The sequence below is a fragment of the Microcaecilia unicolor genome, chromosome 6 (genome assembly GCF_901765095.1).
Source record: "Microcaecilia unicolor chromosome 6, aMicUni1.1, whole genome shotgun sequence".
Taxonomy (NCBI): Eukaryota; Metazoa; Chordata; class Amphibia; order Gymnophiona; family Siphonopidae; genus Microcaecilia; species Microcaecilia unicolor.
This window is the reverse complement of record NC_044036.1, coordinates 241,537,746-241,565,631: the sequence shown is the minus strand read 5'-3', so window position 1 is coordinate 241,565,631 and position 27,886 is coordinate 241,537,746. Positions and strand designations below refer to the sequence as shown.

At 44.2% G+C, this 27,886-nt stretch overlaps 1 protein-coding gene across 1 annotated transcript in view; it reads right to left on the bottom strand.

Moving 5' to 3' along the window:
* Positions 1-27,046, bottom strand: part of LOC115472136 (trypsin inhibitor-like) — a 59,423-nt gene extending 32,377 nt beyond the window's left edge. Inside the window, exon 1 of the mRNA XM_030206260.1 lies at positions 26,967-27,046. Within this exon, the coding sequence (XP_030062120.1) occupies positions 26,967-27,032 (66 nt within the window). The 5' untranslated portion in view covers positions 27,033-27,046. The remainder of the gene's footprint in view (positions 1-26,966) is intronic.
* Positions 27,047-27,886: the final 840 nt, after the last annotated feature.

The window sequence follows — 27,886 nt, the reverse complement described above, 5'->3', positions numbered from 1 at the left end:
AACAGGAAACCAACCTACCACCACATCCTAACAATAGCACCTAAGTAGATTTCCAAGTTGCTCTGTGTGCTTTATGTTTTTATTTTTTGATTGGGTACTCTTGCTTTGTGTTTTTCTTTAGAACTTTGAGGATGGGAAGCTGGTATCTTTCTCCCTTCTGAAGAAAGATATGGACTGCCATGATCACAGACTCTTCAAATGGTTACCACTATGCCATAGTTTGTGTAGGGCACCCGAGAATCTAGCAGTGAGGGATGACTGCTTGGATTCACAATGCCACTACTTTAATGCAATAATGCTTCTTTTATAACTTCAGTGGTAGGCAGGCAGAGTCCTGTCTATCCAGTGAACATTCTGACCTTTTCCAGAAGGGGCAGGGCCAGATTAAGGCCAACTGGTGTTCTAAGTATAGCCCAACAATGTTGCCCCTTGGCCCAATTGCCTAACTGACAAGACATTAAGACTCATTAAGTGCTGAGAAACAAAATTATTGTATGAAACAAAAAATCAAATCTATATAAAGTAGACGCATGTGTTTGTTTGTTTGTCCGTATCCAAACTCCTCCAGCCCCTGAAGAGCTACGGCCACCAAACCTGGAATGCAGACTCTACATGCCATTGCCAAGGTTGCTGTGTAGATTGAAGCAATTAGATTCAAAGCAGAAGTGTAGCCAGGTTGACGGTGCAGGGGGAGCGAGAGTGGACTTCCACTGGTGCCGATGCACATTTTCAGTGCTACACAACGAAAGAAAATAGGTGCTGGCGCCAGCAGAACTTCATTTGGGGGAGCGGCCGCTCCCCTGGTGCCCCACCTAGCTACACCACTGGTTCAATGGGGCACTCATGGGAGGGGAAGCAATACCTCTATCCATTAAATGAATAGGCTGCAGGTCAAAAAGCTCTTTCTTGCTGTTGATAAGTGACAAACTGCTTGGGACAAGGCGAGAGCTGGGAGACTGATGGGGAGAAACATGGACAGCAGCTGTGCCATTGTCCCTCTCTCATTCTCTAATACCCTCTTCCTTAACAATTTCAGTACAAGGGTGTTTCAGAGACTGGTGGGAACAGGGTAGGGAGAAAGTATTGGGGTCAGACTGGGAAGTGTGTGTGTGCATAAATTCACTATCCTGCCAGAGGAACGCTCCTTTGAAAGGGCGGGAAACAATGTCAGTATGCCCTTGAAAAGAAGGCTGTGTTTTGACAGGAAAATGGCAAAAGCCAAACGCCAAACAGCAGGCACTTGCTAGATTGAAAGAAACAACTAATCAAGAAAATCAACTTTAAAAAAATTGATCGAAATACAAAAAGTGCTAGATAGGGATCCAGACTCCATTTTTTCTGATTTCAGGGAGTATTAAACAATGTCAATGTCACCATTTCTCCCACACCCCAGTCACACTCAACCATTCTCACACCCTCTCCCACTCACACTCACCCATTCTCACACACCCCTCAGCAAAACTACCCCAATCACATGCCCAAGAATAGCATACCCCCACACATACTCACCCTTCAGTGCCACACCCCCACTGACACTCACCCGTTCTCACACACCCCATAGTAGCACACCTCCACGCACATTCACCCCTCAGCAGTACACCCCCAATCACACACCATAGAATAGCACACCCCCACTCACACTCATCCATTCTCACACAGCCCTCCGCAAAACATTAACACTTACCATTCTCAAACACCCCTCAGCAAAACACACTCATGTAGGGTTACCATATGGCTCCAGAAAAAGGAGGACAGATTAAGCCAGTCTGGGTTTTACTTCCATTGCTTTCCTTTTACTGGAGCATTATGGTAACCCTACACTCACGCATTCTCACACAACTTTCAGCAGAAAACCCCCATTCAAACCCTCTTCATCATTACACCCCCATTCATATTCATTCTCACACTCACCCCTCAGCAGTACACTCCCACTCACCCATTCTCACCTCCCCTTAGCAGCACACATTCACACTCATTTTCATACCCCTCTCAGTAGTACACCCCCACTCACAAATTCTCACCCCCTTCAGTACCACACCCCAATTCACACTCACCCATTTTCACACTTCCCTTCAACAGTACAACTCCTCAGTAGCACACCTCACCTTCACTCACACTCACCCATTCTAATATACCCATTCACACTCACTCTCAGCAGTACACCCCCACTCAGCCATTTTCACACACCCCTCAGCATTGCCTCATTGCCTAGCCAAATTATTAGAACAATGTAGTCTCGTTTGGAATGAATGCACCATGACTGATAAGTATGCTCTAGAAGCAGTCAAGAGAAGCCTACAAGACTTGAGAACTAATGAGAATTTGATGGGAGGAATTGTTACAGTCCTTTCTGGTGACTTTCGACAAACATTGCCTGTCATTCAAAAAGGTATGATGTACGATGAACTCAAGCTTGTCTCAAGTCCTCCACTCTTTGGACTTCTGTGCAGCACTTAAAACTGACCAAAAATATGCGAACAAAAACTTTAGGGAACGAATCTATTGAACTATTTTCAAAAAAGCTTCTGGAGTTAGGAGAAGGAAAGATAAAATGTGATGCTGATGGACAAAAAAAAACTTTAACTCCAGATTTATGCAATATCGTAGAAGAAATGAATAGTTTAAAGGAAACAAATATTCCCAAACATTGCAAATCATTATCAAAACCACGAATGGTTATGCGAACGAGCAATTCTAGCTCCAAAAAACTTAAATGTAACTGAAATGAACAACAAAATCCAATAAATGCTACCAGGTAAAACTAAAGAGTATTTGTCCATTGACACAATGCAAGATACTAATGACATTGTAAATTGTCTGGTTGAATTTCTAAATTCACTGCATCCACCAGGAATACCACCACATCAACTACACTTAAAAACTGTTTCACCAATCATACTGCTACGAAAACTAAATGTTCCAAAGCTGTGTAATGGGACACATTTAGCTCTTAAAACTCTAATGCCATGTGTTATTGAAACTACAATCTTGACAGGGTGTGTCAATGGACAGCACGTTTTTATACCTAAAATTCCTGTTATTCCATCTGACTATCAGATACTGTTCAAAAGACTGCAGTGTCCAGTTCAGCTGGTCTTTGCAATGTCGATAAATAAGGCTCAGGTCAAACTTTAAAAGTCACAGGTGTCAACTTACATGGCCAATTATATGTTGCCTGTTCACAAATTGGTTCAAATAAGTCTTAATATATACGCTCCAAATTGAAAAACAAAAAATGTCTATCAAAATGAGCTTGAATAAGAACTTATTGCAAATTATATTAAACATATTTAATATTTATCTACTCATATGTGTTCTATTTCTGTGTACAAATAAAAATATATGTATATACATATATCTATACCTACTCCTTATGCTTCATTTCTTGCATTAAAGACATCAAACAAAATATAACAACCATCATAAATGAGTTAAAAATACATACTTATACAGTGTTATTACACACAAGTAAACCTTGCTTTTCTCAATTACAAAGTACTAACCTATCAATGAGCAATGCCAGTGGGAACAGCTAGTATATTTATAATGATTAGAAGACAGAAATTCATGTTAGATAATGGCTGTGGCAGACGGCAGTGAAAGAGTTAAGGGCATGATAGCTAGGGGGAAAACTCTGCAGGGTCCCCTTCCCTTGGTGCCCTAAGAAATTTTGCTTAATTTATTTATTTATTGCATTTGTATCCCACCTATTTGCAGGCCCAAAGTGGCTTACATAGTATTGTTAACATAGTTATTCCAGTATATCATGTATAGTTAGTATTGTGTAGAGATTAATTAAGGGAAGAAAGAAGAAGGAAGGAATTTATTAGGGTATTTACAGAAGGTGGGCTTTCATAACTGAATGGGTTGGTGAAGTGGATTAGTGGGGCTGTAGGTTCTCATTGTAAGCCTTGTTGAAGAAATATGTCTTCAGAGATTTGCGAAAGGTAGTTATTTTGTCAATTGTTTTCAGATCTGTGGGTAATGCATTCCTTAACTGCTTGCTCATGTAAGAGAAGGTGGTGGCGTGCATCAGCTTGTATTTTAGTCCTTTACAGCTGGGGAAGTGTAATGGTTAATCCAGGACTGAGAAGGGGACAGAAGTTGAGAGAAACTAGGAAAATGTAGGAGTGTCTGTTATAATCAGTGGGAGGTTTTGATGTCAGCAGGACCCCTCCCCCCTCACCTGACTATATAGTGGTAACTCAGTATTGAAACCCTTGTCTTAGGCTTTCCGCATCCTCCCAGGCCATTGATCCTGGTTACTAAAGAAGAACCTTACTGGCAAAGCATTAGCAATATAGGTCCCCGAAGTAAGAGCCTAGATGCTGTATCACCCACACTAGTATATTAAAAACCATAAGAAGCGAGACTGAAGTACAAAGGATATAGAACCACTTAAGTTGCTACTCTGCTAGAGGGTTTAGGTCCCTTTTACATCCCTTCTATTTGCATTCACGAGAAAGAGAGACTGGACAATATTTGTGTGTTCCAGCAAGGTACCTTGCCCATATCTCCTTGGTTCAGGAACATCATAAAGCTGAAGCATAATATCATTTGTGAGGACGGAGATGGGAATGGGATTTGATATACCGAATTTTTGTGGTTACAATCAAAGCGGTTTACATATATTATATACAGGTCATTGTCATGACTCTTGGAGCTTGGTAATTAGAAGCCCCAATATCATGGAGCATAACCCTGGCACAGCAATCACCTGAAGTCTCTATTATTTTATGAAGTCTCTTTTATTGAATAAATCACAGATAATTTACTCACAGATAGATGTTCAGGATACAGAGACTTCTTAATCTGGAGGCTGTGGGAGGTGGAGATCTGAAGAGAGGTAGTTGTATTGCAGGGGGAGGGGAAGGTAGTTGAACAGGTAGAAATAGTCCAAAGCTGGGTGACTGGAATGTGCTATATCTCGTTTGGAAGAAGATATTCACAGGGTAAAAACCAGGTTCTTTACAGGGAGTTCTCAGCAGGACAGAGCTGTTTGGAGCCAGATGGTGTTAGCTCCATGTCCCTGGCTATAATGGAGGAAGAAGCCCCACGTGGCTGAAAGGACAAAGAAGTGGTGGGGCTTCACACAGCGAGGAGCAGATAGAGACCAATGGGGACAGAGCCTGCCATCGGATAGCAAGGGGTAGTCCTAGAGATAAGAGGGAAAGGTCATACCTGACTGACCTCTGAGGACAGATAGTAAGACTGAACAGGAAGATAAAAGAGCCAAGCTTGGCAGAGAGAGAGAGAGAGAAGGTCTAAGCAGCCTCACAACCAGTGATAGCAGTTCTTACACAGCCAAACAACTGTAGTTGCACTGTCTGTGAACTACATTGCCCACAGTGCATTGCTCATGTATTTTCCCAGTGGGAAACTGCAGCAATGATAGTCCTTGGGACTGAGAATAACAGTAAAGGCATTACACACATTTTAGGATCACATTATAAACTAGTGCGAGGCTGTCGGAGGACAGAACAGTCATGTCTGCAGGATTCCTGAGAATGCCAGCCCAGCTGAGAATCTTCTGAACTGTAAGAGGAATCCTAAAAGTGACCGAGTTATCCTCTCTGCCCCTAGCAGCAAGAGAAAACAGATACAGAGAATTGGGTTTAATCCATGCTCCTCTCTACACTGGAACTTGAGAAAGAAAGAGATTGAAGCCCCTATTTATTTATTTGTTACATTTGTAACCCACATTTTCCCACCTATTTGCAGGCTCAATGTGGCTTACATAGTACCGTAATGGCATTCGCCAAGTCCGGTAAAGAAACAAATACAAGGTGATATTGTGGTCGAATAAAGGTACCTGTGTTTCAGGTATAGTGGGGATCGAGGAGAGGAAAGGTTATATAGTATCCATTACAAGCTTTGGTTTTGCTGTGTTGCCCAGTGTAAGTATTTATGTTGGGTCGGTGGGGTATGCCTTTTTGAACAGGTTGGTTTTTAGTGATTTCCGGAAGTTAAGGTGGTCGTAGATTTCACAGCTTTTGGCAATGCATTCCATAGTTTTGTGCTTATATAGGAGAAGCTGGATGCATAGGTTGCTTTGTATTTAAGTCCTTTGCAGTTTAGGTATGTTCGAGATGATCTGGTTATGTTTCTGATTGGTAGGTCTATGAGGTCTGTCATGTATCCTGGGACTTGGCCGTGGATAATTTTGTGGACTAGAGTGCAGATTTTGAAGGTAATATGTTCTTTGATTGGAAGCCAGTGAAGTTTTTCTCGGAGGGGTTTGGCACTTTCGAATCGCGATTTACCAAATATCAGCCTGGCTGCTGTGTTTTGAGTGGTCTGGAGTTTCTTAGTGAGTTGTTCTTTGCATCCCGTTGTAGATTCCGTTGCAGTAGTCTGCATGGCTTAGTACCATTGATTGTATTAGGTTACGAAATATTTCCCTCGGGAAGAAAGGTTTTACGCGTTTAAGTGTCCACATTGCGTGGAACATTTTCTTTGTTGTGGAGTTCACTTGGCTCTCGAGTGTGAGGTTGCGGTCAATTATAACGCCGAGTATTTTCAGGCTGTCTGAGATAGGGAGGGTGTGTTCTGGGGTGATTAAGGTTGTGGGTTTGTACGTATTGTGTTGAGATGAGAGGATGAGGCAGTGTGTTTTTTCAGTGTTCAATTTCAATTGAAAGGAGTTTGCCCGTGAGTCCATGGTGTTCAAGCCGAGTTTGATTTCGTTGTTGATTTCTGTTAGATCGTGTCTGAAGGGAATGTATATTGTGACGTCGTCTGCGTAGATGAACGGGTTGAGGCCTTGCTTTGATAAGGACATGGCCAGTGGGATCATCATTATGTTGAAAAGTGTAGGTGATAGTGGTGATTCTTGAGGTACTCCACAATCTGCTTTCCAGGGTGGTGATAAACTTACACTACCCAAATTGCAAAGGACTGAAATACAAAACAACTTACGCAGCCGGCTTCTCCTACATAAGTGCATAACTATGGAATGGGCTCCCAAAAGCTGTGAAAACAATCCACGACCACTTGAGCTTCAGGAAATCACTAAAAGCCTACCTCTTCAAAAAGGCCTCTTCACCTACCAACACAGCATGACTATGATCGAACAGGACATCACGCAATCTTCATCCATTCCGACCCTCCACTTATACCTCATACGATCACTATACAACTTTGTATTTGTTATCCACCGACTGGGCAAATGCCTTCGACAGTACTATGTAAGCCACATTGAGCCTGCAAATAGGTGGGGAAATGTGGGGTACAAATGCAACAAATAAATAAATAAATATAAGTTTGATTTCACTTGGTATGTTGTGGTGGTTAGAAAACCCTTGATCCAGCTAAGTATTGTTACCACCAATTCCGAAGTAGTCTAAAAGTCTTAGCAGTATATTGTGGTTTACCATGTTGAATGCGCTCGACATATCAAATTGAAGGAGAAGTATGTTTTTACCTTTAGCTATTTCCTGCTTGAATTTGGCCATGAGCGTAACTAGCACTGTTTCGGTACTGTGGAGAGGGCGGAATCCCGATTGTGATTCTTGTAATATTGAGAACTTGTCCATGTAAAGGGAGTGAAGTACCTTAGGGCCCAATATTCAGCCAGCGGCAGGCAGCACTTTTGCTTTCTGCCGTCAGTACTAAACCTAAACATTGAACATGGGGCCTTTTCCGGTGGCAGGCATTGAATATATGGGGGGTTTTTAACTACCAAAAAGACTGCTAAACTTATCTGGTTAGGCTCTATGTGACCACTAAACCTATCCAGGTAGGTGTTATTTGACTGCTAAACTTAATCAGTTATCTCCCACTGAATATTTGTAGTTAGGCACCGATATGTCATTTAACCGGTCAACAGCCCTGTCTGGCCGGTTAACTAGATTTGAATAGCAAGGGGGTTGGAGCTTTTGTAAGGATGAGGAGTAGCCTAGTGGTTATTGCAGTGGGCTGAGAACCAAACTTGGTTCAGTTCCCACTGCAGCTCTTTGTGACTCTGGACAAGTCATTTATCCCTCCATTGCCCCAGGTACAATATCCACTAGGGACAGATGAAAGTACCTGCATTTAATAAATATAAACAGCTTTGGTTGTAACACAGAAAGGCAGTATTATCAAATCCAATTACCCTTACCTCTTACTTGTTTGCTCCTGTTGCCTCTGCCACATTGGATGCCCTGATTACATTAAGTCATTCACATTATCTGAAGTCTGTTGAGTAATAGATTGAGTAGCTTATCTGAAAAGTCTAAGAATTGCTTATTCGGCCTTCTGGTTAGCACTAGTCAAAAACCTAGGCAACACTTAAACTCAAAGTTAAATTTTCTTAAAGTGTGTGAGCACTCTGGAGGGCTGGTGCGAGGGAAAGGGGATAGTGGGTCTTTCAGCCGGCATCATCCCCGTTCATTCAGCCCAGCTAGGAGAACAGGGCGCCCTCTAGGGATCAAACTGCCAGGGAAAGCTGTAATGCAGGAGAAAAACTACACTTCCCAGAAGCCAGTGCAGGGTCAGCTGAACTCCCAGGAGGGGGAGGGTGGAGTGACTGATTGGGAGATGAGGTCTGATCCTGGAGATGGGGAACAGCTGGTGGAGCTTGGGGAGGAGGAGATGGAGTGGAATAAAGAGGAGGTAGAAGGAGAAGGTAAGGAGGAGTGCATGGAGGTTGGAAGGTTTGCGCAAACTTCCTCAGGAAAGGTAAAGGCTTTGGTGGCGGGAGTGTGGCCCAAGCTATGCATACTTGGAGAGGATAAAATAATCCAGTGGGGAAGCCACTGGTGGAAGAAGCTAACCCATAAACTATCTAAGGGTAGAAGATAGTGCTGATGAGGGGAGGCTACAATTGGGACCAAGACAAAGGTTTATATTCTGAGTTACAATTGGGAGCAAGACAAAGGTTTATATTCTGAGTTAAGATTGGACTGTGTTAATAAGCTGAATGTGGAAAAACTGAACTGACTCTTGCATTCTTGAGGAAGTAACTGCTTGAAGATTAAAGCTGTATTAAAAGATGCTGAGAGAATAAAGACCTGTGGTTTTCAAGAACTATAAGACTGCTGGAGTTTGTGTGTCCCAGTTGTGAGCTGATCCTGGGCGCAGGTCAGCTGGGCAGCAGTTAAACTAGGCCAGAAGCAGTGCAGCAAGGCGGTGGTTGCAGCTCGTACCGGGGAAAAGCTAGCCAAGCTAAGCAGGGTCGACCCCGGCTCTCACCTGGAAGAGTGACCTGGTTACAAGTGGTATATATTCCATTTGGAGAGCTCAATGATACTCTGTAATTGAAAGATCTTTGTACCTGGAGAGGAAGTGACGTCACGCTACTGAATGGAGCAGTGAGAACGAAGCTCCCGCTGATCAGCACTAAAAAAAGCATTTAAATAGCGATCCTTACCCCTCCAATCGGCTGAAAAGCATAGCGACTGACTGGTGAATAAGAACGAAATCAAATGATGTCGCAAGCGAAGGCAAAACTGCCGGACCTAGCAGCGTTCTCATATCAGCAACAGAAAGGGAGAACGGAACAAAATGGCGCTCGCAGCACGAGGGAAGAACATGAAAACACAGAGCGAGCACGCGAAGAGCCTTCAAATGAAAGAATGGAGGTAGAACCAGAAATATGGGTGAAGCTCTGCTCATGGTTTCAAGAGATTAAAACGGACCTCAAAGAAGTGCGAAGGGACTTTGCCCAACTGAGCGCGGAGCTGCGAGGGGAAATAACTGAGCTAGGAAATCGAGTCCTGGAGGTAGAGAATGAGCAAGAGGAGCAGGGAGAAGCGATAAAAGCTATGGAGCAACAATTGGAAGAGAGGAAAAATGAAGCTAGATACCTCATAGACAAAGTGGAGGACCTAGAGAATAGAAGCAGACGCTCCAATATAAGAATTCGGGGGGTACCTGAGGTACCTGAATTTAACAATTGTGAAGAGGTGGTGAGATCCATTGCAGCGCAATTATTATCTAATGAATCTGAATGCTATGATAAAACAACCATAAGCATTGAACGTGCCCATAGGGCATTGGGTGTACGAAGACAAAACCAGCCGAAAGATATAGTGGCATGCTTTACAAAATTCACAGTGAAAGAAGCAGTGATGAAGAAGGCAAGAGGGGCGGCCCCTATAACTTGGGAGAGCTACCCGATTGAATTATACCAGGACATATCAGCATTAACCCTTAAACAAAGGGGAGAACTCCGTCCGTTGACTGCACAGCTGAGAGACGAAGGAATATCATATAAATGGCAGTACCCATTTGCCCTAACCTTTTTTCAAGAGGGAAAGCAAAGGAGAGTGGCGTCAATTGAGGAAGCGCAGGAGTATCTGAAACGAAGGGAGACGGCAGAGGATCCTCCACAAGATGGGCAAGGAGCGGTAGTCTGCCCTCCAAAACCTAAATGGCAAAGGGTATCACAAGGCCGAGGGCGCCTCCGACGACAACTATCGGGCAAGCAAGTGCATTCACGAACGGGAAAATGAGATGGACAACAGAATGACTGGATGATCGATCACTGGAACAGGTTGGCAAAGAACTATATCAATAGGAGGGGAAGGAGAAGTCACTAGAGCGAGCTGTGAGACGGGAGATGACGTCACTCCTCTCAGCTAGAGGCATGGGCCCAAAGGAGAATGGGTCATGCCCTTTGTGTGAAAGGGGGGGAAGGGGGGGGAGGGAAGGGGGGGGGGTCTAGAGGGGAGTATCTGGTGGTTGCTGACTAGGCTAGCTTATAGGGGAAAGAAATGTATAACATGTTTCAATGTGTGACATGGAATGTTAAGGGCCTCAATTCGCCCATTAAGCGTAAGCGCATATATACAGAACTGTTAAAAATGAAAGGTGATATAATTATGCTGCAAGAAACGCATGTAAAAAAATGTCATGAGAAAATGTTAGCCTAGAAAAGATATCCAGTAATGTACCACGCTGCGAACAGGCAACATCATAAAAAGGGAGGAGTGTTGGTGGCCTTCTCAGATAAACTGCCATGGCGCATTATTAAAACAGTAGAAGATAAGGGAGGCAGATATCTTATGGTGATAGCCTCACTGTATAATACTCAATATACATTTATGACAGTGTATGCACCCAATGAAGGGCAAGGTAAATTTATAGAAGAACTTGAAACAGTGATACAAGAAAACATGCAAGGCCAATTATTATTGGGTGGGGATTTCAATCTGACCCTGAACCCGATGATGGATAATTCAAAAGGGGAGGCGGGATATGCTAGAAAAGATAGAGAAAAGATCTCCAGTTTTATGCATAGATGGGGTCTAATAGACTTATGGAGGGTGTCACACATGCAGGAAAAAGACTATACATACTATTCAGCACCGCATAATTCATACTCAAGGATTGATCTCTGGCTTGGGGATGGGCTGGTGACCAGAGCTATAAAAAAAATATCAATAGGCATTCGTATATGGTCTGACCATGCTCCAGTCCAGCTGACTATTGGGAGTGGACATTCAGAGAGAGGTAGAAAGTACTGGAGGCTGGATGAAGCTCTATTACATGACCCAGAGACTGTGGGAAAGGTGGAACAATACATAAAAGATTACATTGAGTTTAATGACGTGGCAGAAGTCCGCCCAGAGAGCCTTTGGGAGGGGTTAAAGGTGGTATTGAGAGGGCAGCTGATCTCCCTCAGGGCCCACTTAACTAAACAAAAAGCAGCCAAAGAGAGAGAACTTAGAAAGGGGATAGCCCAGCTAGAGCAGCAACATAAGGCGAAACCTGAAGATATAAATCTCCAGAATGAACTTCATAAATATAAAATGCAGCTTAATGAGCTGCAGTTGGCAGAAATGGCGAGTCAATTGCAACAAGTCCAACAGGAGCAATATGAGCTGGGGGATAAAGCAAGTAGATTGCTAGCAAACAAGCTGAAAAAGCAGATGACACGAAACCATATTCATAGTATTAAAACACAACAAGGCCAGGCAGTCACAGAAACAGGGGATATACAAGAGACATTCCATAATTTTTACACAAGCCTCTATAAATCAGAAGTGGACGCTACAGCTGGGGAGATAACTACATATCTACAGGGGGTAGAGCTACCACAATTGACACAGGGAGAAAGAGAGCGCTTATCGGAGCCAATAGGAATAGAAGAGATAAAGGAAGCAATTAAAAATTTACCACATGCCAAGGCTCCAGGGCCTGATGGGTATCCCGCAAGATTTTATAAGCTATATGCATCCCTGTTGGCCCCACTTTTGTGGAGACTGTTTCTGGCGTATGATCAGACACAAGAGTTGCCCTATACATGGCGGCTGGCGGCAGTCACTCTTCTGCTTAAGCCGGGGAAGGACCCACAAGAATGTGGGTCATATAGACCTATCTCCCTACTAAATGTAGATTATAAAATATTTACAAAAATACTAGCCAGCAGACTACAGGTGATGATGCCCAGACTGGTACATGAGGATCAAGTGGGATTTATTGCAGGGCGTCAGGCATATGACAATACTAGGTGCTTACAACATCTCATTCAGCAGGTCGGGGATGAACAGGTACCGGTAGTTGTTCTCTCGGTGGACGCGGAAAAGGCGTTCGACCGAGTAGAATGGCCTTCTCTCTTTGCGACACTTGAGAAGATTGGAGTGGGGGGGAGGTTTCTAAAATGGCTGCAGATCTTATATCAGGCTCCCCTGGCGATTTTGAAAGTAAATGGGTCTTATTCTGAGCCAATACATCTTAAGAGAGGTACTAGACAAGGATGTGCAGTGTCACCATTGCTGTTCGCACTAACAATGGAGCCATTAGCATGCACTATCAGAAGGGAGGAAGGAGTTAAGGGGATAATGCGTGGGAAAAGGGAACATAAACTAATGTTATTTGCAGACGACATCCTGTTGACGCTGACAAGCCCAGATACTTCCATAAAGCAGGCTATAGAGATAATGAAACAATATGGGGCACAATCGGGCTTTAAGGTAAATATTAATAAAACAGAGATTCTAAATCTCACAGTACCGAAGCAGGAGGTAGTACGGCTTAAAGCTGAGCTCCCCTTTATATGGGCCAATAAGTCTATACGGTATCTCGGAATACAGGTAACTCCTAAGTTGGAGGAATTGTATGAGGCCAATTATCCTCAGAAAGTGAAAGAACTATTTGGTGAACTGGATAGATGGGAAGGTTTAAATATATCCTGGACGGGGCGCATTAATGCGATAAAAATGATTATTCTACCAAAGATCCTATATCTTTTTATGGCATTACCCATCCCTATCCCACAAAGCTTTTTCAAGCACTTAAACAGAAAACTGTTTGCTTTTATATGGCGGAAGAGACCACCGAGGGTGAAACGCAATATTATGTACCAACCAAAAGAGAGAGGAGGGATGGGAGTGCCTAATTTCCTATTATACTATCAGGCTGCCCAATTAAGAATTTTAGCCGATTGGCACCCGGCGGTTACCAAGAAATGGCTGCACTGGGAAAGAGCATGGATGGGAATGAGAGAAATAGGAGACATTCTATGGTCAACGGAAAAGGAGCTTGGGAGTTTTGGTAGAAGGGTACCCATAGGAATTAGGCACATTCTAACCACATGGCATCAAATTAGGAGGAAATGGTTTCCGGAAAGAAAATACTTTCACAAGACAGGAATAGGTAGGGCTCCTGGGTTTCCGCTTGGAGGGTCAGAAATTAGTTATAAACATTGGGCACGTGCAGGGCTCTACACTTTAGGTCAATTATGGGATGAGGACAAAGTGGTAGACTTTCCAATATTGCAGGAGGAATACGGGCTGCAAGCCAGAGATCAAGTCTATTACTGTTGTATCCGTAATTATATCCTTAGCAAGGCACGAGAGGAGTTGGAACTGGGAAAAACATCTTTAGAAAATGCATTAGAGAAGGGCGGGGGCAGAGGGAGCATATCGCGTCTATATCTAGCTTTGTTAAGTCATACTGACCCCCAAACAATATATGTGAATAGATGGGAAACAGCATTGCAAACTACAATAACTAAAGACTGCTGGAAGAGAGGATATAGGTATCTCTTTAAACCATCTTTGGCTCAGAGTGCAATCGAGAATGGATATAAGATATATTACTGGTGGTATTATACGCCAGAAAGATTGCATCGTATATATCCAGAGGTATCGGCAGACTGTTGGCGAAATTGTGGAGAGAAGGGAACATTTATGCACATCTGGTGGGAATGTCCCAGAATAATGGAATACTGGAAGACAGTTATCTCAACAATTTCTAAAGTGATTCAGCAACCCTTCCCATGCAAGCCCGAAAATTGTTTGCTCCATATCAAACCGGGCTCAACGACGGGGGTACAGCATAAGCTGGCGACACAATATCTGGTCGCGGCAAAAATTGCTATAGCAAGAAATTGGAAAAAACAACAGTCGCCGGATATGCAAAAAGTACTGCAGAGAGTGGACTTTCTGTATCAAATGGCCAAACTGACAGCTATCAGAAGAGGAAGAATGGGACCCTTTGGCAAATTATGGCAGTCCTATGAACAATTTAAAGAACAGCAAGAAGCACCACCATGATACGGGAGGGGGGGAGGGTGGAGGGGGAGGGTGGGACGGGAAGGTATAGGGATAGTTTCAGATGTTAGACAAGTAAATCAAGCATGATATGTAATGTTGTTTTATTATCTGTTTTTTTTTTGTAATATAAGATAAATCTATACCAATAAAAAAAAAAAAAAAGAATTTGGAAAAAAAAGAAAGATCTTTGTACCAAAAACAAAAGGTAGGGCAGGCTTATTTTCGAAACAGAAGGGCGCCCATCTTCCGACACAAATCGGGAGATGGGCGACCTTCTCTTAGGGTTGCCCAAATCGGCATAATCGAAAGCCGATTTGGGGCGTCCTCAACTGCTTCCCGTCGCGTGGATGACCAAAGTTCACGGGGGCGTGTCAGCACATTAGCGAATGCGGGACTGGGGCGTGATTAAGAGATGGTCGTCCTTGGCCGATAATGGAAACAAGAAGGGTGTCCCTGACAAGTACTTGGCCGACTTTACTTGGTCCATTTTTTCTTGCGACCAAGCCGTGAAAAGGTGCCCGAACTGACCAGATGACCACCGGAGGGAATCGGGGATGACCTCCCCTTACTCCCCCAGTGGTCACCAACCCCCTCCCACCCTAAACATTTTTTTTGCCAGCCTCTATGCCAGCCTCAGATGTCATACCCAGCTCCATGACAGCAGTATGCAGGTCCCTGGAGCAGTTTTAGTGGGTGCAGTGCACTTCAGGCAGGTGGACCCAGGCCCATCCCCCCTACCTATTACACTTGTGGTGGTAAATGTGAGCCCTCCAAAACCCACCCGAAACCCACTGTACCCACATGTAGGTGCCCCCTTCACCCCTTAGGGCTATGGTAGTGGTGTACAGTTAGGGTAGTGGGTTTTGGGGGGCTCAGCACACAAGGTAAGGGAGCTATGTACCTGAGAGCAATTTCTGAAGTCCACTGCAGTGCCCCCTAGGGTGCCCGGTTGGTGTCCTGGCATGTCAGGGGGACCAGTGCACTATGAATTCTGGCTCCTCCCATGACCAAAGGGCTGGATTTGGTCGTTTTTGAGATGTTTGTCCTCAGTTTCCATTATGGCTGAAAACCGTGGACGACCATCTCTAAGGTCGACCATCTCAACATTTAGGTCAACCATCTCTAAGGGCGTCCCCGACCGTATTATCGAAACGAAAGATGGACACCCATCTTGTTTTGATAATACAGGTTTCCCCGCCCTTTCGCGGGGCCATCCTACGAGGACGCCCTCATGAAAACTTGGACGCCCTGCTCGATTATGCCCCTCCACGCTTTCTTCTGCTACAAGGAATTGAGGGATGAACACTACTCTCCTACTATAGGTTTAGAGAAAATATGGGAACAAAAATTGAGAATAGTTGAAGGTACCATTGAATAGTGGGTGTTTTGGATAGGAGCATTTTTTTAAAATTAGGATTTCTTTACCGCCTTTGTGAAGGAATTCACTTAAGGCGATGTACAGTAAGAATAAATCAAACATGAGCAATAGGCAATTTCAGAAGTAAAAATATTGAAATAACAATACAAAGTATGGCATAGTATACTACTTATAATGTCAAAATAATATGTAATAGAACATTTTAATTGACAGTAAAGGGCATAAGCAAAGATGAAACATATAGATAGGTAAGACAGTAAGAAGAGTTAGCGAATAAGGCAACTAATTTAAAGAAAGTTGCACATGAGGTCAGAAACATGGTTAACATATAGATAGGTGAGAGAGTTAGAGAAGTTAGAAAATAAGGTGACTAATTTAGAGAAAGGTGCACATGAGGTCAAAGAGATGATTAAATATTATATCAGCTAGGGTAGGAGTGGATAACCATGTCCTGCTGCAGTATGTGCAACCCGTGTCACTCCTTATGTGTATGAGTAAAACTAACAAGTTAGTTACTTCTTCTATTAAAGGCCTGGTTGAAGAGCCAAGCTTTCACCTGCTTCTTGAAGTAGAGATAGTCTTGTGTTAAGTGGAGCCTTTCAGGCAGTGCATTCCAGAGTGTGGGAGCTACTCTGGAATATCACATCATGTAATGTCTTTTGGAGAGGGTGTGGTTAGTGATAGTCCTTGAGAGGACCTTGGTGTCCTTGGCAGTGTGTAGAAGGTCATCCTGTTCTTCAAGTACTCAGGGTCATTTTCTTTAAGGGCCTTGAAGATCAGACATAGAGTTTTTAATTTAGCCATGTATTCTACTGGTAGCCAATGAAGTTTTCCTCCCTCTCCACCGCGGCATCCCAGCATCTGCACTCCAGTCTCTGAACCCCTTCCCTCCCCGGTGTTGGTACAGGTGTCCTCGGCACCTGCAGCGATTCATTCTTGCTTCTTGCGCCAGCCCCGCAGGCTTCCATTTGCCACGTTCCACCAGTCAGGAAACAGGCAATGACATCAACGAGGGTGGGACATGGCAGATGGAAGCCTGCGGGGCCGGCGCAGGCAGTGAGAATGAATCGCTGCAGGCGCCGAGGATGCCTGTACTGTCATTGGGGAAGGACAGAGACAGAAGTGCAGATGCTGTGATGCTGCAGAGGAGAGGGAGATGTGGGGTAGGTGAAAAAAAATCTCTCATGTTCTTAAAAAATATCTCCGGGAAGATATTTGTGGTGTATGGTGGGGGGACGGGCAAGTGCGCATGGAAGGGCTCATCCAAGTTACCTCTGGGCCCATCCAAAATACAGAGTCTGGTTACTTCTCTGGTGATGTGGTCATGTCGCTTGCAACCTTCTTCGAGTCTTGCTGCAGCATTCTGAATCAATAGAAGCTGGTGCAGGCCCTTTGTAGTCAGACCATTGTATAGTGCATTGCAGTAATCCAGTCTTGATGTTATCATGGCACTCACAACTGGGATAATATTTACCTTCTCGATATGAGGAGAGAGGCAGCGTTGCTGTCGCAAATAGTAGAAGCAGCTGTTGAAGGTTGGGGAATTTGGGGAATCAGAGTAAGTGTTGACTCTAATTGTGTTCTAAAGTTCATGACTTGTGATTTGAGGGGGAGTTCATACGTCCCAAAAGAGATTGTGATGTTAGGTATGTATCCACTTGTTTTAGGGACCCAGAGAAGCTTGGTTTTACTTGGGATCAGGCAAAGTTTGTTGTGTTTAGCCCATTCTTGAATAGATGTTAGACAAGTAATCAGTTTATTCAAGGCTATAGGTAAGTCAGGTTCAGTGGATATGAGTATCTGCAGATCAATCATGTAGATATAGAACTGAGTGTCCATTGACCGAATCAGCTCAGCTAGTGGCTAGTTGATATTGAACAGAATAGGTGACACTATCGATCCTTGTGGTACCCCACAGGTCAGTGCCCATGGTGGTGATGAGTTGCTGCCAAACATTATGGATTGTTGCCTGTCTGATAGATAGGATCTGAACCAAGCAAGTACTGTTCTATTGAGACCTGTTTCTGTCAGTTGTGTTAGCATGATATCATGATCCACAGTGTCAAAAGCTGCTGAGAAATCTAGCAGAACACCGAAGCGAATCCTCTGTCTCAGTTTCTGTGAAGATCATCTAGTAGGGATACGAGAACTGTTTCTCTTCCATAACTGGGTCTGAATCCAGATTGACATGGATCTAGCCAGTTTCTCTCTTCTAGCTAGTCATTAAGTTGAACACAGACTGTTTGTTCTATAAGTTTCCCTTGAAATGGGATTTTGGATACTGGCTGGTAACTTTCAAGTTTGTCCTGGTCAAGGTTGTTTTTCTTTAGCAAAGGTGAACCACTGCCCTTTTTAATACTTTTGGTAGTTGCTTATTAGAAAAAGAGGAGTTCACAATTTTTGTGGCGCCTTCTATGAGGCCCATACTTGCCTGCTGCACTATCTTTGATGGGCAGGGGTCGAGGAAGCAAGTAGTTGATCGAAGGTCTCTTAGGATTTTGTCAACTCCTGGTTAACTGAATGGAGACTGGGAGGGATTGCCTGTAAATCCTGGCAAAGACTTTTAATTTTGTTGGCAAGGTATGCAGCAAAATCATTGCAGTTCAGTTTAGACTGGGCAGTTTGGTTCTGTTGTGGGGGTTGCAGAAGGCCGTTTACTATACTGAACAATTACTTGATTGAATTAGCACCCAGTGGAATGCAGTGAGAGAAATATTGTTTTTTTTTGGTTGCTGTTAAGGCTTGGTGGTACTTTGTCATATGCTTCCTACAGTTTGGCCTGTCTTCATCCAGGTAGGATTTACGCCATCTCCTTTCCAGTTTCCATCCTTCGCGTTTAAGGATCTGAATTTCTGGATAAAACCAAAGTGAGTGTTTGTGAGTGGGGCATAAGACCATTTTTAGAGGTGGCATTTTTTCTAAGGTCTTGGCTAAGTGTGTATTCCAAATGTCAACCTGTTCTGACACTGTAGTTGTCTTTTCATCCACATGTGGATAATCCAAGGCCTCTAGGAAATTCTCAACGGTCAGCTTTTTTTTTTGTCTCTGATCACTTAGGGAAAATGTAATTAGAAAATGGTCTGACCATGATGGTTATTTCAATACTGTTATCCCACAATTCTGGAACTTCAACCCCTTTGTAGAATACCAGGTATAGTATGTGACCCTTTTCGTGGGTTGGCGAATTGATCACCTGTGTAAATCCTAGTGCTGTCATTGTGTCCAGAAAGGCAGCTGGGGTGGTATTTGGGTGTTGCGTTCTCGAGGGCCTTGGCATTCTGTCAGGTCCTCGAGGCAGGACTGGAGTTCGTGAGCCCTTGGGCCACTGCCGAGGAGCGGCAGTGGCAGGCAAGACCACCTCGGGACTGGAAACACAGAAGAGCAGTACTGGAACTCTGGACTGGAGTAGTACAAGGCAGGCAACTAGAACAGACGAAACAGGAACAGCTTCACCTGCACTTAGCCACTGTTCCTCCGGAGTTGAGCTCCGAAGTGCAGGTGGCCGGCAGGACTTGCAGGATTAGGCAGGAACTGAAGATCCAGAGGACCCACCCTGGGTCTAGGAAACACGAGGGAGACTAGACTAGGAACTAAACACAGACAGTGTGCTGCTGCACAGCCACTAGCCAGACCCAGAAGACAGACCAAGGAACACAAGGCGTACAGAAGCTAGCAGGAGCAAGGACTAGGGCAGCAACACACTAGGCAGAACGGGGATCCGGGAATACCCACAGGGTAAACCCTCTAGCTAGGTGGAGACAGGATACAGGAATAATCACCCAGGAAAACACACTAGCCAGACAGATACAGGAATCAGGATATACACTCAGGATATACAAGCAGGGTAGGCACACAGGCTAGGCAAGGCAGGACTTAGGGTAAAGAGAGCAAACCAGGAAGAACAGGCCAGGGGTCTTGGGCTGGCAGCAGAGCAAACAGAGTAACCAGGAATAACAGGCCAAGGGTCTTTGGGGCAGACAGGAGAACAGACAGGGTAAGCCAGGGACAGAGGCTTCACCCCAACACAGGGTAAGCCTGGAGCAGAGGCTTCACCCCAAACACAGGGTAAGCCAGGAACAGAGGCTTCACCCCAAACACAGGGTAAGCTAGGAAGGACCCGCAGTCCACAGACAGTGGCAGGGAAGACCCCCCAAGGAAGGACAACAGAGACACAGACACAGAAAGAAACTGGGCTGGAACCCAGAGAGAGGCTAAGCAGTAGTGCAGCAGACACTTACTAACCTGACCTACGAGCATAACACTTATGCAAAGGCCCTGACTGCAAGCACAGCACTTCCTTATGAAGGCACTCACTGATGAGTCACCAGCAGCAGGACAGAAGCAGGAAGTACACTGACCCCAAAGAGAGGCTTGACACACATAGGAAGTGAGCCCACAGGAAAGACAAGCAGGAGCCATCTTGGAAGCTGGCACAGAGCCGGTGGCAGCCATCTTAGATGCTGGCTCCCTAGAGAGACATATCCCACACAGGTGAGGTCTAGTGAAGCAATCAGGTTCATGCTGGAAGCAGCCAGCACACCAGGACAGAGACAAGACTAACACAAACACAGACAGAAGCCAGCAGAGCTGCTGACCCCCAGAAAGAAGGTAAAGCTGAGGGTGGTCACGGCCACAGACGTGACATTGGGGTTTTGATGTGTAGATGGAAATCTCCCATGATCACCAGCCTAGGGTAATTCAGAGTCATTTGAGTAATCAGGTCTAGGATTTCTTGCACAGATAATGTGTTGCTAAGAGGTGCTCACTGTACCATGAGCAGCCAGATTGGTTTTTCCTCCTCAAGTTGGATTAAAAGAGATTCTGATTCTTGTAACTGGGAAATGGAGATTCTGCACAGTTTGATTGTATTCCGAATTAAGTCTGCTACCCCTCCACCCCATCTTCCTGGTCTTGGTTGATGTTGAATATTGAAACCTGTTGGGCATAGTGAACTATGCCAGTAGTAAACCCCCACTTTCATCTAGCCAGGTTTCACTTACTCCTAGGATGTCAAGATGCTGTTCATGTATTACATCATGGATCACTGAGGATTGCTTTGCAGCTGATCTGGCATTCACCAGTCCTATACTTCCCAAGGGTGGTCTGGGGGTGCTGGAGGTAGCTTTGGTGTATTATTTAATATAAGTTGCAGAGCCTGATGTGAACCCACCCAGCCACCTGATGGATATGGATTTTGTTGACAGTGAGCCTCTCTTAGTCACTCATTTGTAGTTCACAGGTCACCTTGGATCTACAGGAGGCTATGGAGAGCAGGTTTATCCAGTTCCATTGTATATTGGCATTGTGCTTGAGAGAGAGGCACATTTTCATATATGCCATTTGACTGTCCAAACTTTCCTCTTCTTTGGGGGAAGGTTTGGGAGATTATTACCCATATACCTGGGCCAATATTTAGCTGATGGTGATCAGCGTTTTTTCAAATGCTGACCATGACTGGCTAAACTAGCCTTAGATGTTCAGTGCCAGACCATGTGCGGGCGCCAGCACTGACTATCCAAGGCTAACTGGAAACCCATTGACCACACGAACTTATGTGGGTCCCAGCCAATATTCATCCAGGGCCCTTACAAGACAGTTATGCAAATCCCAGCTGAATATTGCCCAGGACCAGTGAAATATTTAAATGTTTAACTGGCCCCTCTAATCCCGCTCCATCACCTGCAACAGCAATACCCCCCCCCTCTCCCATCACAATAGGCCCCTCCCAGACCTACTAAGCATCCCTGGTGGGCCAGTGGGGGCACTGGGCACAGGTGCGAACCCCACATGAGAGGTTGCAGCAGCCCAGCTGCTGTGGTGAGGAGCAAATGGGGTTCACTCCTGCCCTAAATGCACCCACTGGACTACCAAGGATGTAGGAAAGGCCTAGGAGGGGCCTATGGTGATGGTGGTGGTGGTGTGGGGAGAAGACATACTGCTGTTGTGGATGGTGGAGAGGGATCAGAAGAGAGATTCTTTCAGAGGGTGGGGAATCAGAGAGGGTAGGATATCTTTATAAAAATTATGTGGGTGCTGGCACCCACATAGCTAAGCGGCCAAATTTAGGACACCTTTTGAACTGTCCTAAATTCACCCTCTTAGCTTTGTGGGTGCCGGCATTGAATAATGCCAACACCTGCATAACTGCTGACTCATCCCCAGTACTGCTCCCTGTGCTGCCCCTGACCTGCTCACTTTTTCATGGCCAGACAGACCCAATATTCAGTGGCACTGCCCGGCGATTTAGGTTGTGTGACTGTCGAAACTGGTAACGGATTCCTTGTGCAGCTACCAGTAACTATGAGCTTTCTATAAGGAGGATGAGATTCTTTTCTGTTTCTTCCTCATCGTTACTTTTTTGTTCCTGTTTTTGTGTTAACTGTAACAAAAGACACTGAATTTAGATATCCCAAGTCAGGATTATGGGCTTTAAAAATCCAAATAATTAATTATTATTAATAGGACTTACTTGAGGCAGATGAGCTGAGTTGGGAAAAAAGCCACTGTTACAGTTTACACAAAACTTCCCTCAAGGTCAAGAATGGAAAAATCATTTAGAAGACATGTTTGCATAGAGTATCCTGGGGGGGGGGGGGGGGGGGGGGGGGGGGGGGGGGTGAGGGCGGAGGATGATTTTGTTTTCTGTTAGGGAATGTGGTAAGAGGGAGGAATTGGCAAAACTGTTCATGTTTTAGCTTAACTTGTGTCACGTTTTCAAAGCTGGAAACTGGGTTTGTGAGCCCTTGGACCACTAGCAGTGGCAGGCAAAACCACCCCACACTAGAGACAGGGCAGATCTCTGACAGTAGAATAAACCAGGGTTCAAGCTGGGTCAAGGCAGGCAGCGGACAGTAGCATAAACCAGGATACATGCAGGATTCAGGGCAGGCAGTAACATAAACCAGGGAACAAACAGAGTTCGGGCAGACAGCAGAATCAGGCAAGAAACCAGGACAAGAAACCAAACAAGGCAGGAGTGCAACAAGCACCAACATACCAGGGCCTTAGATGCAATGCAAAGGCAAAGCAGCAAGGTTTCAGAATGGCTAATAAGCCCAGCAGCACCTGGAGCTCAGCTGCAACCATCACCAGGAAACTACGGGTACTGTGTAGGTTCAATCCAAGCAAGCAAGTCTGGCAGCCCGGAAGATCCGGACCGGACTGGGCTGAAATCTGGAACGGGTGATGATCCACAGCAGCCACCGGTTCTGGCCACCAGAGGGCGAGGTGAGCACAGACGTAACAACTTGCAAAATGTGATATCTTTATTTAGTCACTGTTCTTTTTGATAATACTTTTGAATGACAATAATGATATTTGATCTTAAAAGACATATTTGATTTTCTCGCCCATATACTTCGTCTGATGGAGGACTTTGGGACAATTTCGGGCTTTAAATTAAATTTGTCGAAATCCCTGGCCCTGCCGTTGCCATTGAATACTCAACTTCAATGGAGGGGGCAATTTCCTTTGCAATGGGCCTCTCGCTACTTCAAATATCTAGGGGTCACTATTCCAGATGACTTGAATAAGTTGTATGAGATGAATGTCCTCCCATTGTTGACACAAACTAAAATTTGGCTACAACTCGGGGTCGCCTACCCCCTCTCTCTGCTAAGACGGATCACTTTGATTAATATGATGTTGGTCCCACGTTGGTTATATGTGTTTCAGATGCTACCATTATTCCTGAAAAAGAAAGATGAATGCGTATTGAACAGAATGATTCAGGGCTTTTTGTGGAGGGGGCGGCATCCCAGAATACCACTCTGGATAGTAGAAAAACCTATATCGCATGGAGGTTTGGTACTTTTGAACATGCGGTATCTGACAATAGCATGTTCCATGAGACATATACGAGATTGGTTAACCAAAACGCACACGTTCTACGGATGTGGAGTCAGTTTTGTCTTCTACAACGCATATTAGCTGGTTGATACATACTATTCCAGGTAAAACAGATCCTGTACTATGACATAATCCCCTTTTTCTTTCAGCGAGAGCAGCTTGGTGATGGCTGTGCACGTGCCATAATTTTTCAGCAGCGGCTACACCCTATGAGGCTTTGTTCCAAAACCCAGATTTCCCAGCAGGGACGACCTCTCCAACGTTTCAACGCTAGAAGAGGCTGAGGATTCTTTACCTGTCTCTAGAATGTAGCAGACTTTTGAATCAATAGAATTATGTTCTTCCCAGAGTGTCTCACTTACTGTTTGGTTTAATATGCACAGAGCTTAGGAGGGGAAGAAAAGGGGGGTGGGGGATATATATCTTGAAAATGGTTTACTCTCATGTTTGGAATGTTGTTTTTGGTGACAATAAAAATTATTTCAACATAAAAGACATATTTGCTGAACAAAAGCAGGGGAGAGCAAGATGGCGGCTTCAAGGGAGCGTTGTGAAGTCACTTCGGTCCTACCTTCGTTCTCTTTGAACCTGGAAGTATTGGGGGGGGATTTCTTTATGCCTAAAAGGAGAGTCAGACATGTGGGCCCCGCTGTGCTAGTCATGCCAATGGTGGGACCCATGGACTGCTTCGCTGTACCAAGAACAATATCGGGACCTGTTTCTTTGCTGCTGGAGGGAGTGGGGAGAGGTGAGCCGCTCCTCCAGCTTGAAGCTTAAACAACTCTAAGTCCCGAATTACGGTCAGCGCCACCCATGCTGGCGGACGAGCAGAGATGTGAGCAGGAAACTCTGCGTTCCCAAGAGGCAGGTGGTAGAGCTTCCTGGAGCAGGGTCAGTCTCTTGCGATGCACCGCCGAGCACATCTGTACAGAGGGGTGCGGAACAGCATGGAGTAAGCGTCTTTGGTGAAAACAACGTGACAAAAGAGATACAACTCCCTGATGAATCAGTGACCAATTCTGTTTTACTGAGTAAGGCATTTTTGCCAAAAAAACCAGCAATAATAACACTATAAGGGAAGCCCTTTTGGGTTTAGAAACATCTTTTTCTCAAAAACCTTTAGCAGTAATCCAGCAAACTTAAATTTCATCAGAGAAAATACCTATATTAGAAAAAAATATTAACAATGGATAAAACGATTGAGACTAATGTTAAAGATGTTCAATCTCTTCAACAAATACAAGTAAATATGATCAAAGAGAATTTGCTGCTTCAGAATAAGACTAAGAACTTGGAAACTCAGCAGAGGTCTAATACATTACGTTTAATAAACTTTCCCAGACAGCCTTCAATTGCTCTTCTTATAACCTTTAAAAAATATCTGTCTGAAATAGTAAAGATTCCTGAACAAGCTTATCCTCCAGTTTCAAAAATGTATTACTTATTACCTTATATTAAGAAGACTACTGAACAACCTGTTGCTGAAGGGACTGAAGTATCTTTTGAGAATTTAAATCTTACACAGACACTTGAAGATGATAACTTAGGTTTAAAACCTGCAACATTGATAATGACATTTGTATTACAACCTAATAGAGACTGGATACTGAAACAATTTTTCCGCCATAGAGAAGAGCTTTTGTTTGAGCTGTAAGATTAGAATGTTTCCGGGTGTATCTAAAGTGACCCAAAAGAGGCGCCAATCTTTCCTTAAACTTCGCCCATGAGTTATACAACTGGGCAGTCTTTTCTAGCTGAATTTCCCCTGTAAATGTGTGTTGAAACTAAATTCAGTGAAATATGTTTTTTTATGATCTTATACATTTAAGTTCTTTCTTGGATTCTAAGACTGTTGTAACTCCCTTCGCACAGCCAAGAGTTGTAGTTACATCTACTCCATAATTTAAATTGAAAGAATCCTGATACCCTCCTTTCTAGCCTTTAGTCTTTCATTTGCAGAGTTTCTCTTCATTTTTCTGCAGGTATTGTGACTTGCTTCTCTCCCCCAATTGTGGACTAAAGATGAGAAATATAATATGTTGATTATGTTTTTTTCTTTTTGTGATTTGGAAATCTGAACTGGAAGTATTCATCTTTTCTGTATCAAGATTTATTCTTGGAATTTAAATTTGTAAATTGCTTAAAATAAAATAATTTTTAAAAAAAGACATATTTGCTAAATACTTTAAGAGAGAGAGCCCTGTGACACCCTGTAAACCCAACTCTCAACCTAATTTGTTTATGGTGCACCCTCTCCCATCAGATCTTCCTCTCGCCATGTAATCTCAGTCTCTCTATCAGTTCCGCTCCCCTTTTTTCACCCCTTCTCTTTAGCTGACTTAACACCCCACCCCCCCATCCTCTCACTCTGCTTTCCAGCCCCACCTCTTTCCTCTCTCACCCTCTCTCAGATCCTATTTCATCAGCTCTCTACCCTTCTCATATTCTCTTTACCTCTCCTCAGTCCTCTCTTTCTACTTTTTTTCTTCTCTCTCCCCCCTTCTTCCCCTCCCCCACTCTTCCTTTTCAGCAGCATGGCCTAGGAGAACCACACTAGCTTGGCTGCAGTTGCCACTGTGTGTGGGAAAAAAATAGGCCCTGTGTGAGGCACATGATCCTCCTCCCATCATCACACCACACTGTGGCTTTTTAATGAAGCAGAAGGACTACAGCAGAGGTAACAGAAAAGTAAAGCTTGCTCTGTGAAGTGCTCAAAACCCATAGTCATAGTCTGAGGACCCCTGCCGTAGTCTGTAGCTATTTCATACCCTTTCCTTGCCAAGTATGAGGGAAAGTTACCCCACAGCTACCTGCCTTTAGCTAGTACACTCAGCATCATCCTTTCCACATAGACTAAAAGTTCTATTTTCTTCGTTTTGCTCATGCCAATATTTTTCGTTTTTTTGGCATATTTTTCACTTAGGAGCCTTTTTACGACAGCTTAGCGTGCATTAATGGACATTAGTGTGTACTAAGTGCCACGTAATCCATAGGTATAAAATAGGATGCTAAGCTTTAGTAAAAGGGCCCCTCATTGTACAATGTTGTTTCAGTATTTCATTTTATTATGCATTAAAATGTCTTGTGTTTTTAGTTTCCAAACGTGCATTAAACCTGAAATGAATTTCAGTCAGTTTCGCTGTCATTTTCATTTTTAAATGAAATAATATGAGATAAACTTCACAATTCAAAGAAAAAAGAAAAAAAGGTTTTTATGCAAAGATTGAATAGTTGCCTGCCTAGGTCACTGTGATTACCTCTGCCTGGCTCTGAAGAACACAGAATAAGAGCAGCCCCACAGTCAGCACCATCATTGTTTTCATGGTCTCAGCTCTGTGCAGACAACTCGGAAGAATGTCTCAGTCCTTACAGAAAGTTTTGTATTTATCCTATTCACTGAAGGCCTAAAGGCAGTGAAGGAGGAACATGAACACCCATGCTGTCATGTGTGTTTGCAGTTGTACTTCAACAAACAAAACATTTTGTGGTCTGATAGTCACAGCATCCCTGTGACTGATGCTGAAATAAACAGAAACACGTATAGGTGGCTGAAGAGCTCTCCTACCTATTACCATTCACAGCCAGTTTGTGTTTTCTTGGCAGCAATTTTATCCCTTAGTTTCTCTTCACCTTGAATTGCTTAGGGCCCTTTTTGTAGTCCTTATGTTCCCTGTGCATATGAATTTCCATCTTTAATCCTGTTTCATCCAGATAAGCCTTAGGTGGGTTCAGGGGCGTAGCCAGATACCCAATTTTGGGTGGGCCTGGGCCCAAGATGGGTGGGCAGAAGAACCATGCCCCTTCCCACAGGTGATTTGGTCTGTCCTTCTCTCACCTGCATGCCATATGGTCTCTCAAACACCCCCCCCCCCCCTCCCCTGCATACCTTTTAAATAGCAGATTTTCACCGGCAGCGAGCAGCAACTAATACACACTGCTCATGTTGACCCCACAGCCTTCCCTCTGATGCAACTTCCTGTTTCCGCATAGGCAGGAATACATCAGAGGAAAAGCTGTGGTGCTGGTGTGAGCAGTATGCATCAGTCGCTGCTCAATGTAGGTGAAGATCTGCTATTTACAAGGTATACAGGAGGAACAGTTGTTGGGAGTTTTCGGATGGTGGGACTTTGGGATCCCTGCCAGCCACATCATAGATGTGCTGCTACTAGGTGGGCCT